This window comes from Gouania willdenowi, chromosome 14, assembly GCF_900634775.1.
Source record: "Gouania willdenowi chromosome 14, fGouWil2.1, whole genome shotgun sequence".
Lineage (NCBI taxonomy): Eukaryota > Metazoa > Chordata > Actinopteri > Blenniiformes > Gobiesocidae > Gouania > Gouania willdenowi.
In genome coordinates, this window is record NC_041057.1 from 26,078,237 (window position 1) to 26,094,918 (window position 16,682).

The window sequence follows — 16,682 nt, forward strand, 5'->3', positions numbered from 1 at the left end:
CTACTTATGCTCTCTGTTTACGGGTCCCTGCCATTACTTCAGTGCTTTGAGATTTCCTTGGAGAGTCACTACACTGTTTAGCATTGCCTGTCAGCGACTTTACTATTCTGCTGAAATGATGAATACAGCTGAACTTCCAGCAGAACTCTTGCTCTTTTATCTCAACATTGAAAAGCATCTTACAATAGCTTTTAATCCTTTGAAAAAAAGGGGAAAAAAAACAGGCTCTTTAGTGACAACTCAGTTATTAAGCAGGAAAATACAGTCGAACACCAGTGAGAATAGTTTCAGTAACAGCCATTGAGCTAACACTCATTATTTCTTCAGGAAACACATGACACATTTGAGGGATAAAGCAGAATTAATTTAAAGTTTGAGTATAGTATAAATAAATTTGTGAGACATGAGTTTGTCACACCACAGAAACATGTCATTGACCACTGAGCCAAATTGGAAAGATAAAAAATTAGGTCTGCTCTGAAACGCTGGGGGCATGTCAGTTAGAGGTGCTGGAACCACGTCTACGCACGGGAAGGGCACCGCATCCGTGTACTGTGTCTATGGGAGAGAGCAATGTGAAAGCGGCTCCAGCATTGACAGTGCTTCTCCCATTTGTTTTCCAAAAGTGCTCGGATCCAAACTTTTATCTTTTACTTGTAAACAAGCTTTTTCATAATCTATGTGAAACACTGTCAACATATAGCAACACTTCTTATTCTCAATATTTTGATTGTAAACCAATAGAAAAACAGCATTAGAAGTTTTCTCCCCTACAATACTTCAATGCAAAATGACAGAGACAGAAGTAAACCTATTTTTCACAAAAAAATATAAACACAGCACTTTCTGTTTTTGCTCTCACTTTCATGAGCTGAACTCAAAGACAAAAGGCCTATTTCTCTCAAATATAGTTTACAAATGTTTCTAAACGTGCAACACTTAAACACAATTGTCACAGGGTCTCAGTGAAAATAAACATGCAAATATGCTTCATTTACTCTAAAAACAAATTTGGTGTCTCAGTATTTAACTGTACTATATATAGCACAGACTACATGTTACATCTTTATATGTGAGTTAGAAGCCTGGCAAGGAAGTCAGATTTTAGACGGAGCTTAGTGGTGAAAATTAGCTTCGTTCATCTGTGTTGTCTGATTGGTGACGTGTTTACGCATTGGGGCGCACTAATCTTCACCCATTCACTCTCGTTTAAAGTTGTACATGTGCCCAAAGTTGAATCCAGCTGGATAATTTCAGGGCTCGACACTAACTTTTCCAGTGGTGGCACTGGTGCGACTAACTTTTAACTTCAGTTGGTCACACCAGCACAGAATTATTTTTTCAAGCCATGCATGCTGATGAATAGTTGACGTAACTGGCATACCAAAGTTGAAGTAAAGATTGATAGTGACTGAAAATAGAAACTTTACTCATAAAAACAGGATTCATCTTACTCATAAAACAGAAACTTTACTCATAAAAACAGGATTCATATTACTCATAAAAACAGAAACTTTACTCATAAAAACAGGATTTATTTTACTCATAAAAACAGAAACTTTACTCATAAAAACAGAAACTTTACTCATAAAAACAGAAACTTTACTCATAAAAACAGGATTTATTTTACTCATAAAAACAGAAACTTTACTCATAAATACAGGATTTATATTACTCATAAAAACAGAAACTTTACTCATAAAAACAGGATTTATTTTACTCATAAAAACAGAAACTTTACTCATAAAAACAGGATTTATTTTACTCATAAAAACAGAAACTTTTTTTATTCAAGTGAATGCAATAAGCTTCCATAAAAAATAAAACAGTATCTTGCATCTTCCAATTCTTACGCATCTCAGTTTACATGAACACAATGTTATATAAAGAAGATTTTTTTTTTAGTTAATGTATTTGAAAGGCTACAAAAAGTAACTTTGATATTTGATAATGCAAGATAACGCATGCATATTTAACCGGCACATTGACAGTTAAATTAATCTGTTCCCACATAATTAAAATCTCTATTTTCTTCCAGAATAGTGTTTTTGTTGGTTTAGTTATCTTACTAGGGATTTAAAACATAAGGTTAGCCACAGGTGCAGGAAAGTTGATGGTATGTAGATGTTGCAGGAGGTGAAGTTGGAAGGTGCTGAGTCATTGCACAACATGATTCATTTTAGGTTAACAAATCGTTATATCTAGATTTTATTTGTCATTAATCATTAATAGCTTCTGTAAAAATAACTCTTTATTTCAATAGTTTTTTTTAAAGCTATAGGAAGCCATTGCATAAAAGTCAAAGAGCCATATTAGGCTCCGGAGCCACAGGTTGCAGACCCCTGCCCTGGGGGAACCACAGCTGAACGTCTGGCCTGGCATCATAGTCCATCAGTTCTGGTCCCACCATGATGATTCTGATGAGGTCCTCCTCTTTGGTGTGGAACAAACCAAATTTGATGATTTCAAATCTTGACTGTGTCCATATTTTGTAAACTAGGTCTTAAAATATATTTTGTCAGGTTTTGAATTAGGTAAGTTCATTTACTACTGTCTTTGTCACCCCCCCCCCCCCTTTTTTTTTTAATTTAATTACATGTTAAAATAACTAAAATAAAAAAATTATAAAAAAATCTGAAAAAATGAAAAATAACCCCCCAGCCATCACTGATACACACGTCTTTTATTTTGAATATACAACAGTACAAGACAGACACATATTTGCCAAAGGTCACTTAATACCTTAACAGAAGAGTACAGTAAAAAAAAAGAACAGAATTTTTTTTTAATTAATTTAACATTTTCATTATACAAATGCAAATGGTAAAAAAAATCATACAACCCCACCTCTTCTCCATTAATCTTACTCACTATTTACATATGTACTTAACAGTAATGTTTACATCATAAAATACTATATGTAATCACAAACAAATCTTGCGGTTGATCCGGTTGTTGATTGATTGTGGCCTGTTCAATGGCTGTTCAAAGTTGGTGGATATTGGCAGGAAGTGGAACATGCTGCCGTGTATCCAGAGCATTCCAAACATGCTCAAATATATTATTTTTGTTCAGTGTAATTTATTGCACAGATTCTTTTTATATATACAGTATACAGTATAAATATATATTTTGTGTGTGTTTGTTGAGTCTATTTTCTAATAACCTTAAACTATTTTATTGAAGGTTAAGCATTAGAAAATCATGTGAAGTATATTTTTTCAAAACTATTCTCTGATACCTGATATTTATTTATTTATTTTATTTTTTGGGTACTTTGGGTATTTTTTGGATCCTGATCAAGGAAACGTGTAGTATTTTCCAAACAAGGTCAACTTTTTCTGAAATTGTTTTCCGAATCTTTAATTCAATGAATGAACAGTTGTATTCCTTTTTGTAAGCAATTGCAATCTGCAACAGATCACTGTGGCTAAAGTTAATGATATTTAGATCGTTATTAAACCATTCATATGAAGCTATTCTAAATGATTCTAAAGTGTCTAAGAAATGGAGCCGTCAGCTTAGATTTTGAGGTCATTTGTTTCTTCACTCCAGCTGTCAGTAGATTGAGTGGAAATGACTGAACAGCATGAATACATTTAAAAATGAATCTATTGTTTTAATTAATAAATTAATTTAGAATTACTTCACCATAGATGAAAATCTAGTGCACTCGTTTATTTTTGTAAGTAGTATGTTTGTAAAAGGAAAAACATCACGCGCTATGTACGTTACTCCCTAAACAGGGTGTAAGTCAATCACACATCCAGACTATAGGAAGAAGAAAAAAATAGTACCCCGAGAAAGAACAACACAATCACATAAAGAACATTCCACGCAAAACAATCCAACCAGCATCATGGGACTTTCTTTTGCTGTGAGGCAAAGCAAGCAGTTGAGCGAGCGTGTTTTTTTTTTAAATTTTTTTTTTACTAAAAACAGCTAGTTTTAGCTAAGTTTGTGTTGAACTAGAAAAACAAAGTGAATATTGGTTTGTGTGACATGTGAGAACACCTTTTCTCATTATTTCTCAATAACGTATTGCTAAATAACTACTTAAATCTGCAGCTATTGTCATTCTCGTACACAGATGTTGTGGAATAAGATTAACAACTTTAACATGCTAATTAGTGAACAATATATAGTTAAAGTGCTAATTCTAATAATTATAGCATGATTATTTCTATTATTACATTTAAAGAGAATGATATTTTGCATAAAATCATTTTTTAAAATGCAATGCTAGAGAATTTTGTCGCCTCTGTTAAAGACGTGAAATATATATATTTTATAATTATGTATCGTGTCTTCTATTCACCGTTTCAAATCTTATTGGTTTTCAAGGTGTTCTTCATTAGAGTTACAAGATATTCAAATCGGCTTTTTGGTCTGAAGAACATATTCTTTGGGAGATTCAAGTTGTGTCACATGAATTAATTTCATTTTTAAGATTCGTTTGAAGTCTTTGAGAAGGCATTGTTTTGGGATTTAAAAAAATATAAATAAACAATCGCAGAAGTTCAGGGTCATGTCTTTTGTTAGTTTTTTTTTTTTTCATGTAATCATTTATTTAATTTTGGATTATATCCAGTTAGCTGAGTTAATTAAAATTTGTAGAATTTTTACAACAAAGTTTGGAGGATTGTGATGGGTAAGATGTCTTTTATGAACAGAATTTGTACAAGGCCTCCATCAGGCTGATAATATAGTGTTGAGCAAAGATTTTGAGTCATTAGGTAGTTTTCAACAAATGTTCAGTTCATGTTATCAGTTTATTATAGATATTGATTTATAGATTCGTTTACTATCAGTATTCAAATCCCTTAAATAAATTGTCTGTTATGGAGCCTGAATGTCTGAGCAATTATAGATAATTTAAGAAAAAAATCTGACCATTAATTATATGCCGAATAACGCTATTGTAAAATACACTAATTAGCAATAGCTTTGAAGTTGTTAAAATGACCTTATTCTTACTCTAAGGGTTTTAGCTTCTATTGTTAAATCTCTATGATGCTTAGAGGGTAATGTTTGCATGCAAAGCATAAACTGACCTAACTTTAGAATCTCCATGCTGTGAATATTCATTATTCTTGGACTTTGATATACCAATAAGCTGCTCTTACTTCTTTTGACAGTCACTGAAGGGTTAAATAAAAAGTATCCTTGCCTAGTTTGTATTCCATCTTTGTTCAGTGAATAGTTTTATAGAGTTGTGCAGCAGTAATACCATTACACAGTCAGATGGGAGACCGTATGCTTTCAGTGTCACATATTCATAGATTCAGCCGCCTTACCTATTCAAACATTTTATATTAAAAGTAAGAAATGCATTTATGTTTATACTTTGTGTCTGCTGCTGGAAACGTTGTGCCCCAGAGGGACAAGTCACAAATTCCTTGATTTGTAAAGCCCATAAGAAGTATTACATAACCAGAGCTGTGCAGAAAGATCAGAAGTGAGGTTTACAGCAGGGGTAGCGCAGTAGGAAACTGGAACTGAGTTAATATTTCACAATATATAATTCTTACAAAGTTTACAAAGATTGTTTCACAAAGTTTCAAGTAGTCAGATAATGTGAAAGGTGTGGTGGAACATCCGTGTGTTTTAAGTATGCAGTGAATGTGCCAAAAACATCAATCTGTTTAAAATTTTGTATACGGTAAGTAGAATTTCAATAAATAATAGGTTTTAACAATATGACTTTAATTGTGAGGATATAAAAGTGGCAGCTTCTGTGAGTCTTAAGCCTGAAAAGCATGTCAAGGTTTGTTTATTTTTTGCTTTTTTAAAGGGGCAGTATTATGAAAAATTCACTTAATAATGGTTTTGCTACAGTAATATACATTCTTTTAGCCTCACCCAGAGGGCCAAAGTTGAAAAAGTTCTGTTTCCTCCTCCCTTGTTATTCCACATTTTGTAAAAAGTCAGCTCCAGTTGGATTTTTCTCACGTTGTGATGTCAACGCAGAAACTCCTGCTCCTGACAATCCTGGCTCCTCCTACCCTATAAGAATGTGAGCTCTTTCTTGTCAAACTACATAGCGATGGCAGGTTGATATTACAGTTAATATATCTTTTCGTTCAGTATATAGATAAACCAAAGAGCACTCCCAAGTTTCAGTTTTAGTAGCCGTTATACCACTTTGTATCGCCTTTATGGGATGATCTGATGTGTTTTTGACCTAATGCGATGCAGCAGACTAATTCTGTGGTTAGTAGAGGTGAGTAGGAGAAGGAACTGACTGTTAATGATTTACAGCTGCTGCTGCTGCTGTGATAAACACACACGCTGGAGCAGCGGCTGATGTAGATGTGTGTGTTCACGCATATGCATGAAGATCCATAAAACAGCCTGCTTTTGGGAGCGCTCTGAAACTGACTTTTCAGAAGGCTAAAACTCCAGAAAACAGGTGAGTTTGGGGAAATAAACCCCAAATACAATGTTATTGGGGTTCTTAGAACAAACTGAACAATTATACTGGACCTTTAATATTCTGACATATTTTGCATTTATAGGAAAGCATCCTCTGTATAAGCTTAAAATAATGCAATATATAATATTGTCTGTACACTGTGACCGAGGAAAGGTTACTTAAAAAAATGTGCAGGTGTGCGGCCCGACGCAGCCCGAGTCCAGCAGAATACAGCATGAACCCGTTTGGACCCGAATGAAGCACATTTTTTTCAAGCCCTAACCTATTCAAATCTGTGAGGGCCAGCCTTTGATTCACCTCCTCAGCATCCATTTGTGCATCTTTCTTGCGTTAATCGAAACATCACTTGACTGATCATTTACCATGCAGCGCCCAAGCCCAACCGAGCACTAATGACACACATGTCATCTTATAGGGGCAATGTCAAGGATGTGCAGTCCATCTGTTTTTGGCTCCAAAAATGTAAGATCAAGGTCAAGGTTGTGACAATTGTCGAAAACCAAAATTTTCCATATCTCTACGAATAATTATCGTACAAGTTTGATGCTTACATTTCTGAAAAGCTCATCTCAAGTGGAGTATCTTATTTCTTTGGACCAAAGCTGTGCCACCTACCAGTAAAAAGATAGGTTGGGGTCAAAGTTTATGGCGCACGTCATAATAGAAAAATTCATATAACTCTAATATACAAAGTTTAAACTGCTTCATATTTGATACACATGATGACTGTCCATCCCTAAAGAAGACTCAATGTAAAAAATTAGCCATCATGCCTTGCGTATTTGACTGGCGCCATTTAGCACGCCATAATAGAAAAACCGCTATAACTCTCATATGCAATGGTCAGACAGCCTCATATTTGATACACATGATGACTGTCCAGCCCTAAACAAGAATCAATGTGAAAACTACCCATTATGCTTTGCGTTCTCAGATGGCGCCATGTTCAGTGGTGTCCGACACTAACAGCTCTAGCGGAAAGACGATATGTCGTGTTCACTTCAAAATAGTGTTGGATGAATCTTATAAGATGGCAGCAGGTCGCTGATGAAGAAAAAACAGGCTGTGATCAGTGGGAGGGGCCTATAATGTCACTGGAAAATCCTTTGCTATCACATTCTAAATGCTTCATCTTGGCTGTTTTTCAGTGGATTCGCATCAAATTCACTGAGAGTGATTTTTACTCTTTATACTGGTTTTTTTGACTGGGGCCAATTAGCACGCTATAATAGAAAAACCACTACAACTCTCATATACAATGGTCAAACAGCCTCATATTTGGTACACATGATGACTGTCCAGCCCTAAACAAGAATATATATATATATATATATATATATATATATATATATATATATATATATATATATATTTATTTATATACAGCTCAGACTAGTTTCATTGAATATTTCCTTTCAATGTGTGACCTTGACCTTCACTCAAGGTCATATTTAAGGTCAAGGTCAGTCTTCTGTTTCGCCTGCATTATTATTTTCATTGAATTAGTAAAAATAATTTTAACAACATTACTCAACAACAAAATACATTCAATAAGATGTCTTTCACTTGAACAATTCTTATAATTCAGAAATGTGTGCTTTTAACCAGTTTTATGATATAGATTCACCTAACGAATACGGGTCTTGCCTAATTTTTTTTTTTTTTTCCCGCAACTTTTTTGTCGTGAAACTCCTCCTTGGCTATTAATGCAGCACTAATGACATGTATGTCATCTCATTGGAACAATGTCAAGGATGTGTAATCGACCTTATTTGGAGCCAAAATATCAAGATCAAGGTTGCGTTAAGTGTAAAAAACCAAAGTGTTCCATATCTCTACTAATATTTATTGTACAAGTTTCATGCTTTCATTTATGAAAAGCTCATAACCAAGTATTTTATTTAATTGGACCGAAGCTGTACGACCTACCATTAAAAAGATCGGTAGGGGTCAAAGTTCATTATAACTTGGCCACTGGTACCATTGAACAACATTTCCTTTTAATGTGTGACCTTGACCTTCGCTCTAGGTCATATTTACGACCAAGAACTTCTCAGAAAAGGACTCTGGATGCCAGAACAAAGTGAGAGCTCAACGCTCTCAGGACGGCAAAGCTCATCCAAAACCAAAAAAAATAAAAAAATTCCCTATAACTTGGCCACAAATTGAGATACAGTGCTCAGACTGGTACCATTGAACATTTCCTTTCAATGTGACCTTGACTTTTGCTCAAGGTCATATTTAAAGTCAAGATCAGTCTTCTGTTTTACCTGCATTATTACTTTCAATTTCATTAGTAAAAAGAACAAACTGTTAACAAATCCAGATATAGTTGGTCAATTTTGCCAATGTTTTCAATTTTCAATTGCCAAATCCGTATTTGCCTTGCAAATACAAGTTTTCCCTTGTTACGTTTGTTTTAGTGGTAAGCACAGATTTTATTAACAAACAACTGTTAATGTCAACATCAGATCAGCACATGGGTAACAAGCAAAAGTGAAACAAACGGGCACGCCAGAGACCTATCTGATCTATTTACATAATTAATGTATCAAAGATAAGGATAATCCATGTTTTTGTGCAGAAAAAGGAATGTTTCAACAGTGTATTCCTTTATAATTGTCCTCTACTCCATTCTCCCTGCACCGCGGATCACAGCTCTCACTGTTACAGATAAGTTCATTCTTCAGGGCTACAGCTGCTGCAGCAGGAAAGGAAGAACGCTGCATGCAAACGACACTATGTGACCGAACCCGAACACCAGTTCTATATATCTGTCCAAACCCGACCCGTCCTGTGCCGTCGGGTCCCGTCAGGGTTCGGTCGGGTATCCATCCTCTATCCACAGTATCAGCTGTGCTCCGGTGATAAACAGTTGATGGTTTCTCGGTCAGCGCTGAAGACGGTAGAAAATGGCTAAAAAAGAGCTTTTTTAAGCCAATACGTGAACCTGCTACAAGTAAAGCAGTGCTGCCAAGTTTCAGACTTTAGTGACAGGATGCAAAAGAAATGTGGCCTTTTTAACATAGCTTTGGGCCTGTTTTAATGCTGATTTATACCTTAAGACTGATGTCCTCTCCCTGCACTGTGGCCTCCTAATGCTAGTTTTGATTAACCAGAAGAACAAGAATTTTGACAAAATACATTTATTTGTCAATATTTGATTTCAACCAACTTTCCATCATTTAGCTGGGGACATGTCTTACATTGTAGGTGTTTGTTGCAGATTTTGATGCCTTGATGACAGAGGCAGGGGCTCCCACTTAAAACACTGTGGCCCAAGGCAGTGCTACCTTTACCTCAGCTCTTCTTGTCTGCAACAGAAAGAAAGTAATTAAAAAGCAAATAATGTAAAAAAAAAAAAAACATTCTAACATCAAGTGATTTTTGATTGAAGGAATGTCTTAGCAGCAGACTCAAGGTCCATAGAAATACACTATTACACACAAAAATAATCAAATGAACAGTTCAAATGAACATTAGATTAGACAAGGCATTTGTTTCATTTACTATGTATTTATGCTGATATAACCTACAAGGGCAATTCAGCTACTAGCAGTGTTCATAACACTGGTAGTAGCTGAATAAGAGTTTTAATATCTAGCGCAGACACACACACCTGAGTAAGAGAGACACACACAAAATTTTAGTTTTTTAGACGAGTAAACTAACACTATAACACACACACAGCAGTATAAACAGTGAACAAAATTGGGTAGTTACATACCGTCTCAGACGGCGTCTGTCCTCTAGAAACTTTCTTTCTGAGAGCATGACTGACTCGGCGTGTGTTGTGTGAGAAAGATAGGAGACGGCTCATCAAGACCCGCCTTACGTTGCTTCTGATTTGTTTATTATTGTGTGATGCCTGCCGTGATTGGTTTGATTTAGGCACAAAGGAGACATGGATTGGTCTGGCATTGGTTATCTCAGTCAGTCAATCAGTTTATCAGTTACTCGAACTGTGGCAAGCCGCGAAGACAAAAGTTCATTATCATGAAAAAAATAGAGTATTGAATGGGGAAATATAAGCGTGAGAAATGTCAAGTGTGGCGTGTGGTGTAAGAATGGGTCAAACTGCGTGACTGTCACACTCAAATGGTGATGCTTAGCAGCTCTGGGTAAAGGTTGTTGCTGTGGAAGCAGCAGCAGCACAGTAGCAGTTAGCTTAGCAACTAGCAGCACCTGTCCTGCACCTAGCCAGCGGACATGAGGAAGACTCTTGGCTTATGTAAGACAAGGCAGGCCTTGCCAGTTAAAAATGTTAAAAAGTTGCATGCGAGGATACAAAGTTCTCCATGGATGTTTTTTTTTTTTTTTTTTTTTTGGCTATTTTGACAAATACAAGGTAAGCGCACATTTTTATTTTCATTTTCTGCTCTGCTGCTGATTCATTAGATGAGTTGTGACCTTATGTTATATGTGTAAAAGTTTGTAAATATTTTGTATTTGTGGGTTTTTGTGTTCTGAAAGTTTAGTGACCTTTGTGGCTAAATTAGCGGTGATCTTGCGCTGTTCTTGTTGCTGAAACACGGCAGATTTTGACAGCTGTCACTCAGAGAGTGAGAGACGGATGCTCTGTAACGGGCGATTGTCCGTGCTTCTTTAACGCTGATTGGTTGTTTGTGTTCATGTGATATTATTGGCCCATTTAGTTCGAAAAACACACCCTGTAGCAGCATTTGTCAAACTCACAATCACAATAGCTGCTTAAATAGCCATGTGTTGTACTGTAATGTGCAGTGTGTGGATATCAAAAAACAATCTTTATGGTAATAAAGCTGTTGGAATCCCAAACATAGAAGCAGTATATTATTAGTGCAAGCCAAGCCCTCTCCAAGAGCGAGGCATGAAGTCTACAGACATGACCACTCATACATATGCATGTAGGCCCCAAAACAGCCTGTTTTTTTAAGCGTCATGAAAGTGACTTTTCAGAGGGCTAAAACTCTGGAAAACAGGCGAGTTTAGGGAAATTGTAGGGTTCTAAGAACAAATGGATGTTTCTTTTTATTTCCCCCATGGCTTTCTCACAGAGTCTCCAATATTATGTTTCTCCTGCTAATATTCAGATTTGTTCATATTACCCTTTTAAAATGACCAGGTTTCATATTCTGTTTGGAAACTTTCTTTCTTGCTCTTAATTGAAGGTATTTTGCAGCACAGTCCGTTCCCTCCACCTCATACAATCCTTGCTTGTGCTCCGGCCGATTGTAGTGAGCGATGACATCATCAGACTAGGAATAATGCATTTTGCAAAATCAAAATATAATGAAAACAGGCACCAAATATCTGCTTTGCAGATAATCGCTTTTATCTGGATCAGTGATCTGGATCATGGTACCATAATCATTCACACATAATGGTACAAACTCACCAACAGGGGGTGCTGTAGAAAAAATATGTCAGTCAAGTATTTTCAATGGTGCATTTTTAGGCTTAATGGTAAAAATGTAACAAACATTTGTACACAGTGTTTTTAGGCTTTACTCTAAGTGGTGATGTGGAAATAGCAACATCAAATAAAAATATGCTCCCTTGCCAACACAGCCAATATGAAACATATTAAGACGAAAAAACTCATAATCTGCCTTTGTAGGCGGCGCAAGGACAGAAAATGGACACGGACTGTCGACATCTCTACCATGCACTGCGCTCAGTAACACTATCTTGCTTAACGTTAATATATACCACTATAGGGAACAAATATGTACATTTTCAATAGTGTAATGCATCAGCTACCCCCTACATAAGGACTTTTCGGCAGAGTAGTGTGATATACACATTGTGTGATATTCAAACATCAAAGACAGTGGCGGGCTGTACATTTGTTACCTTGGAATTCCCTGGGAAGTTATCGACTTTTAATAACATCACTATGACATCACTATTTCAAGCTGAATTCAATTTTGCAAATGATGATGAAAATTAACACAAGAAACCAGGTGAAGAAGACTCCAAGCATCTGCGCTACAAGCACAACTGTAGCCTACAAGAAACAGAACATGAAAAATGCCTATGAAGAAGACAAAATTCCTCCTCCTTTCTTTAGTGTACATATTGCAGCAGTAATTTGGTTTGCTCTTACCTTCCGATCAGAGAACGCAAAAAAGGCGCCGTTATTTGGTGCCCTGAGAGGCGCAATTTAATTCAAATTGGTGTTTTGTAGCCCATTATGCATAAATGATTTTCAATGTTCTATGAGTAAATAGGTTTACAGTAATGTCATAATGAGCATATATTGAGAAGATAAATTCAACTTTGCCATGTTATAAATTAGCTGGGTATTATGGCGTACAATATGTCTTACTGTGTATAATTACTGTAAGTAAGCTATTATGCAAAGACTGCTTTGGCAGTGCTACTGTTAAAGGGGTGCCAAGGGAAGAACAAAGCAAGCCTGTTTCATTTTCAAATCAGGTCCAAATCAAGAGGCTTCTTCAGTTCCAAACCAAAGAAGATTCTTGATTGAGAGAAGAAGCCACTTCAAGGAAAGAAAATCAAACGTGTCCATTACCCATTTTAAAGTTTACTGAATTATCACGTTCACAAGAGAATTTGAGTGATTAACCTTGAGGTTTGCAATATTTATATAATGGCACTTTTGCCTTTCAGGGTTTTTAGTTGGAAGCTTTAATATTATTGATCTATTTTCATTTTAGGTCAAGTTTCGGTCGCTAGCTACCGAGCTTCCTCATGTCACTGTGATCAAAAGAAAAGAAAGAAATACTTTTGCTTTTACAGCATGTTTGTATCTACTTATACCAAGCTCACTTAGTTAAGATAACTATGGTACTAGTAAATAAACCCTAATAGATTTAACTGGATTAAGAGAAATGACAGCACCATCATTATATATGAACTATTTGACTAATTTTGCTGTAAGTACAATTCTTCAGGCACTTCTAAACAGTTTTGGCCTTTAAAATATGGCTATTATTTATGCAAACAACAAACTGTTTTTGGTACTATGGAACATTGTCATCTGCTTTGCAATAAAACTGATTTTCAATGTTACCTGTTATAGTAGTGTAATGTATTTACTAAAAAGAATGTCAAATAACTTGTTTGTAATTTATATATATACAAAAGAATGCATGTTACTAAAGTGTTTTCATAAGATGGAGAAAGTAGTAGTAGATAATCTGACATCCTCTTGACGCGTTCAGGATCCTGTGGATTGAATTAAGAGCAAGAAAGAAGCCCAATATAGCCAATCCTTCAGAAGCGTAAAAGTCAGACTTTCTGTCATAAGCACATTTATTCAAACTCAGAACCAAATATGAGGTGAATAAATGTAAAGTCAGGTATGATATGAAAATATATATAAAAAAGTAAATTAAACTTGTTTTTGTAGAACAGCAAATAATTAATGGTGTAGCAATCCGATTGAGTAATGGTAGGCAATTTTTTTAATTGCCATATAAAATGAAACCTGTTTCCTTGAATGCCAGATGACAGCTGTTAATACATTTTTAACATCACTTTTGGGTGTATTCAAATTTATAAAAAGAAATCCTGAATCTCTAGCACTTTTGATTTACAATTTTCCTGAAGCTATCATTTGATTTACTGTCATTTTCTTCATTACTTGCCTAACAAAGAATACATTTACACAGCTGATGTCTTCACTAAGCCATTTAGCAGCGTAATTAAATCATATGTCTCTTGTTCAGGAACCTACATCGGATGTTTTCTGCATAATGCCAGTGACCGAGCCCTGGGAGGAACCATCCTATACGACCTGCGCAAAATGACCAGTTCTCTGTGTCAAGACACCTGTTCGGAAAGGTAACACTTTTGGGTTGGGGTTCCGGTGGCGGGACCACAGAAAGCTCGCTGTGTGAGTAAATGCTGTGGATCCCAGTCTCCTCTGAATGCCCCGTGTGTGGAGCTTGCTGAGTGCCAGGTGGCTGGATGACAGTAAAAGATGAGGACGAAGAGAGAGAGAGAGAGAGAGAGAGAGAGAGAGAGCTGCAAGCTTGATCTGTTGCTGAAGAAGGAAGGAGGGAGGAGTGTGTGTTGGAAAGCTTAATGAGCTGACTACAGCAGGCGTTGAATAAATCAGCAAGCATTTTCTCTCGCTGTGTTGTGAAGGTGTCATTATGGGGATGGTGTGAGCTGGAATTTGCAGCATTCTGCAAAGTAGTGAAAAGCAGACAGAATTATTCCTTTCCATCAGCCATGAGGCCAAAGAAACTGAACAGCAGATGGATGCAGTCAGCCCAAAGGTTGGCACTTACATCCTACAGCACCTCTGAGCACACACGTGCACATTCACACATGGGAGCCTTCTGTGCTCATTACCTAAGCCAGCCAATTACAAAAAGTAAAATGTCAAGGCAATATATGGAGAAACTTCAAAGGACATACATGAAAAGGTCAGCTTTGATGAGATCTCGTTCCCCAAGAGCAGGATGAATGGATATAAAAGGATGAGTCACACTCACTACATCTTTGATATGTAAAGCACAGATCACAGGTGACTGAGGTTCAGCCAGACGTCAGGTTTGACAGTCAGGGCAGAAGATTCTGGCAGATGGGACAAGGCAGACTGTAGATTTAATCCAGGTAAGTGTGAGTTAACCGATCATTTTGAAATGTTACCTCAGGTCCCCTGGGAAGGCTTAGCCTGCAGGCAATAGCTTGAGGTTATTGATCGCCATTGGCCAGTGCAATTACTGTGTTGTTTTTATGTTTGTGTGGTTAGTGGGTACCAGTTTGCTGGGCTGGAGTACGGAGCTGAGTGTCATTGTGGGAACCGGATCAGTAGCTCTCGAGCCCCGGAGGAGGACTGTAGTCTGGTGTGTCGAGGTGAGAGAGGTTCTCCCTGCGGTGGCGTGGGTCGACTCTCCATTTACAAAGTGGAGGAGCAACTGCCAGGCCACAGAAAATGTGAGTCAGTCTCCCATGGGGCAGGACACTGCTCTGCTGAACTATTTATTTTTTGTGCAGGCCGCTCTGAGGCGGTCTGCTCAGACAGAAGGAAGAGAAATGAATTAAGTAAACCTAAAATCCTATAAATGGAGAAAAATAGCAAAAATGTGCGCAGCTCTGTTAGCGTCTGTGTATTAGTGTGAAAGAGAGAGGAGAGCATACTTGATCTAATGTCGATCATACTGTACATGTGCAAGTATCTTCTATGGAGTTATAAGTAGCTTTATACTTTAACCAAGCTACTCACAATGTAGCTTTTTTGTAGCTAATCAGCGGAACAGATGCAATATGTCATGATATGAAACAAACTAAAGAAGCGAGATATGCAAGCAACAACTTTTAATTGGTCGATTGCGTTGCTCATGTATTCTTTTTGTTAATCGTTTAAATACCTTTTTTTTTCAGACAGAAACTATATGTGTTGAGGGATCATTTATTCATTTATTTCAGGGTATTCACTTTGATGTCCTGACATCTCTGACCTGCCAGAGTCGTCTGCTGATCGATTTGATGTGTCCTTATGAGTTCTTTCTGGGCGTGGCCAACTTGACAGTTCTGTCAGGCTGGCCGCGCCCCCTGTCCCCCGATGGTTTCTGGAGAAGAGAGTCCCAGGTGTGGGAGAGTAAAAATATTCTATCATCCCTGTTGATGTTAAAGCTCCGCTTCCTGATCTTGATGGCTTCTTTGATCCAGCGTTTGTGTTTGTTTCCTTCTGTCCCAATTATTGTTGTGTTGTTTCAATCCATAACGTGATTTTCTGTTCTGCAGTGGTCTAATATTGCAGACCTGAGATTTTCCTTTTGTGCCGTTTCTTTACTCATCCGATGTTCATTTTTCCTTGTATTAAACATTCTTCCTGTTTCTCCTATATATGTGTGTTGCCATGACATGCATGGAATTTCATATATATTATGTTCTTCTATCTTGTCTTTGTGCGTGAAGAAAATCATGTCATGGATTGGGACGACACAAAAATAATTGGGACAGAAAGGAAATAAACACAAACGCTGGCTCAAAGAAACCATCGAGATCAGGAAGCGGCGCTTCAATATCAACAGGGATGAGGGAACATTTTTACTCTCACAAAACGCAGTCACTGCTTTCTGGAATGATGCGTCTAAAAACAGCTTATTGGGCCGGCAATAGGGATGAGGGAGCATACTCGCTCTCACACACCTGGAACAGCATTCTTTGTAGGCGGCGCGAGGACGGAAAATGGACACGGATGTTTCATACTAAAGCTCCCCGGCTCGATAAGCTGTTTTTAGACGCGTCACACCAGAAAGCGGTGACTGCGTTTTGACAGCTC

At 37.0% G+C, this 16,682-nt stretch overlaps 1 protein-coding gene across 1 annotated transcript in view; it reads left to right on the top strand.

Annotated features, from left to right (window-relative positions):
• wscd1b (WSC domain containing 1b) overlaps nt 1-16,682 on the top strand; it is a 37,535-nt gene that overhangs the window by 10,639 nt on the left and 10,214 nt on the right. Inside the window, exons 3-4 of the mRNA XM_028467330.1 lie at nt 14,113-14,227; nt 15,147-15,331. Coding sequence (XP_028323131.1) covers nt 14,113-14,227; nt 15,147-15,331 — 300 coding nt within the window. The remainder of the gene's footprint in view (nt 1-14,112; nt 14,228-15,146; nt 15,332-16,682) is intronic.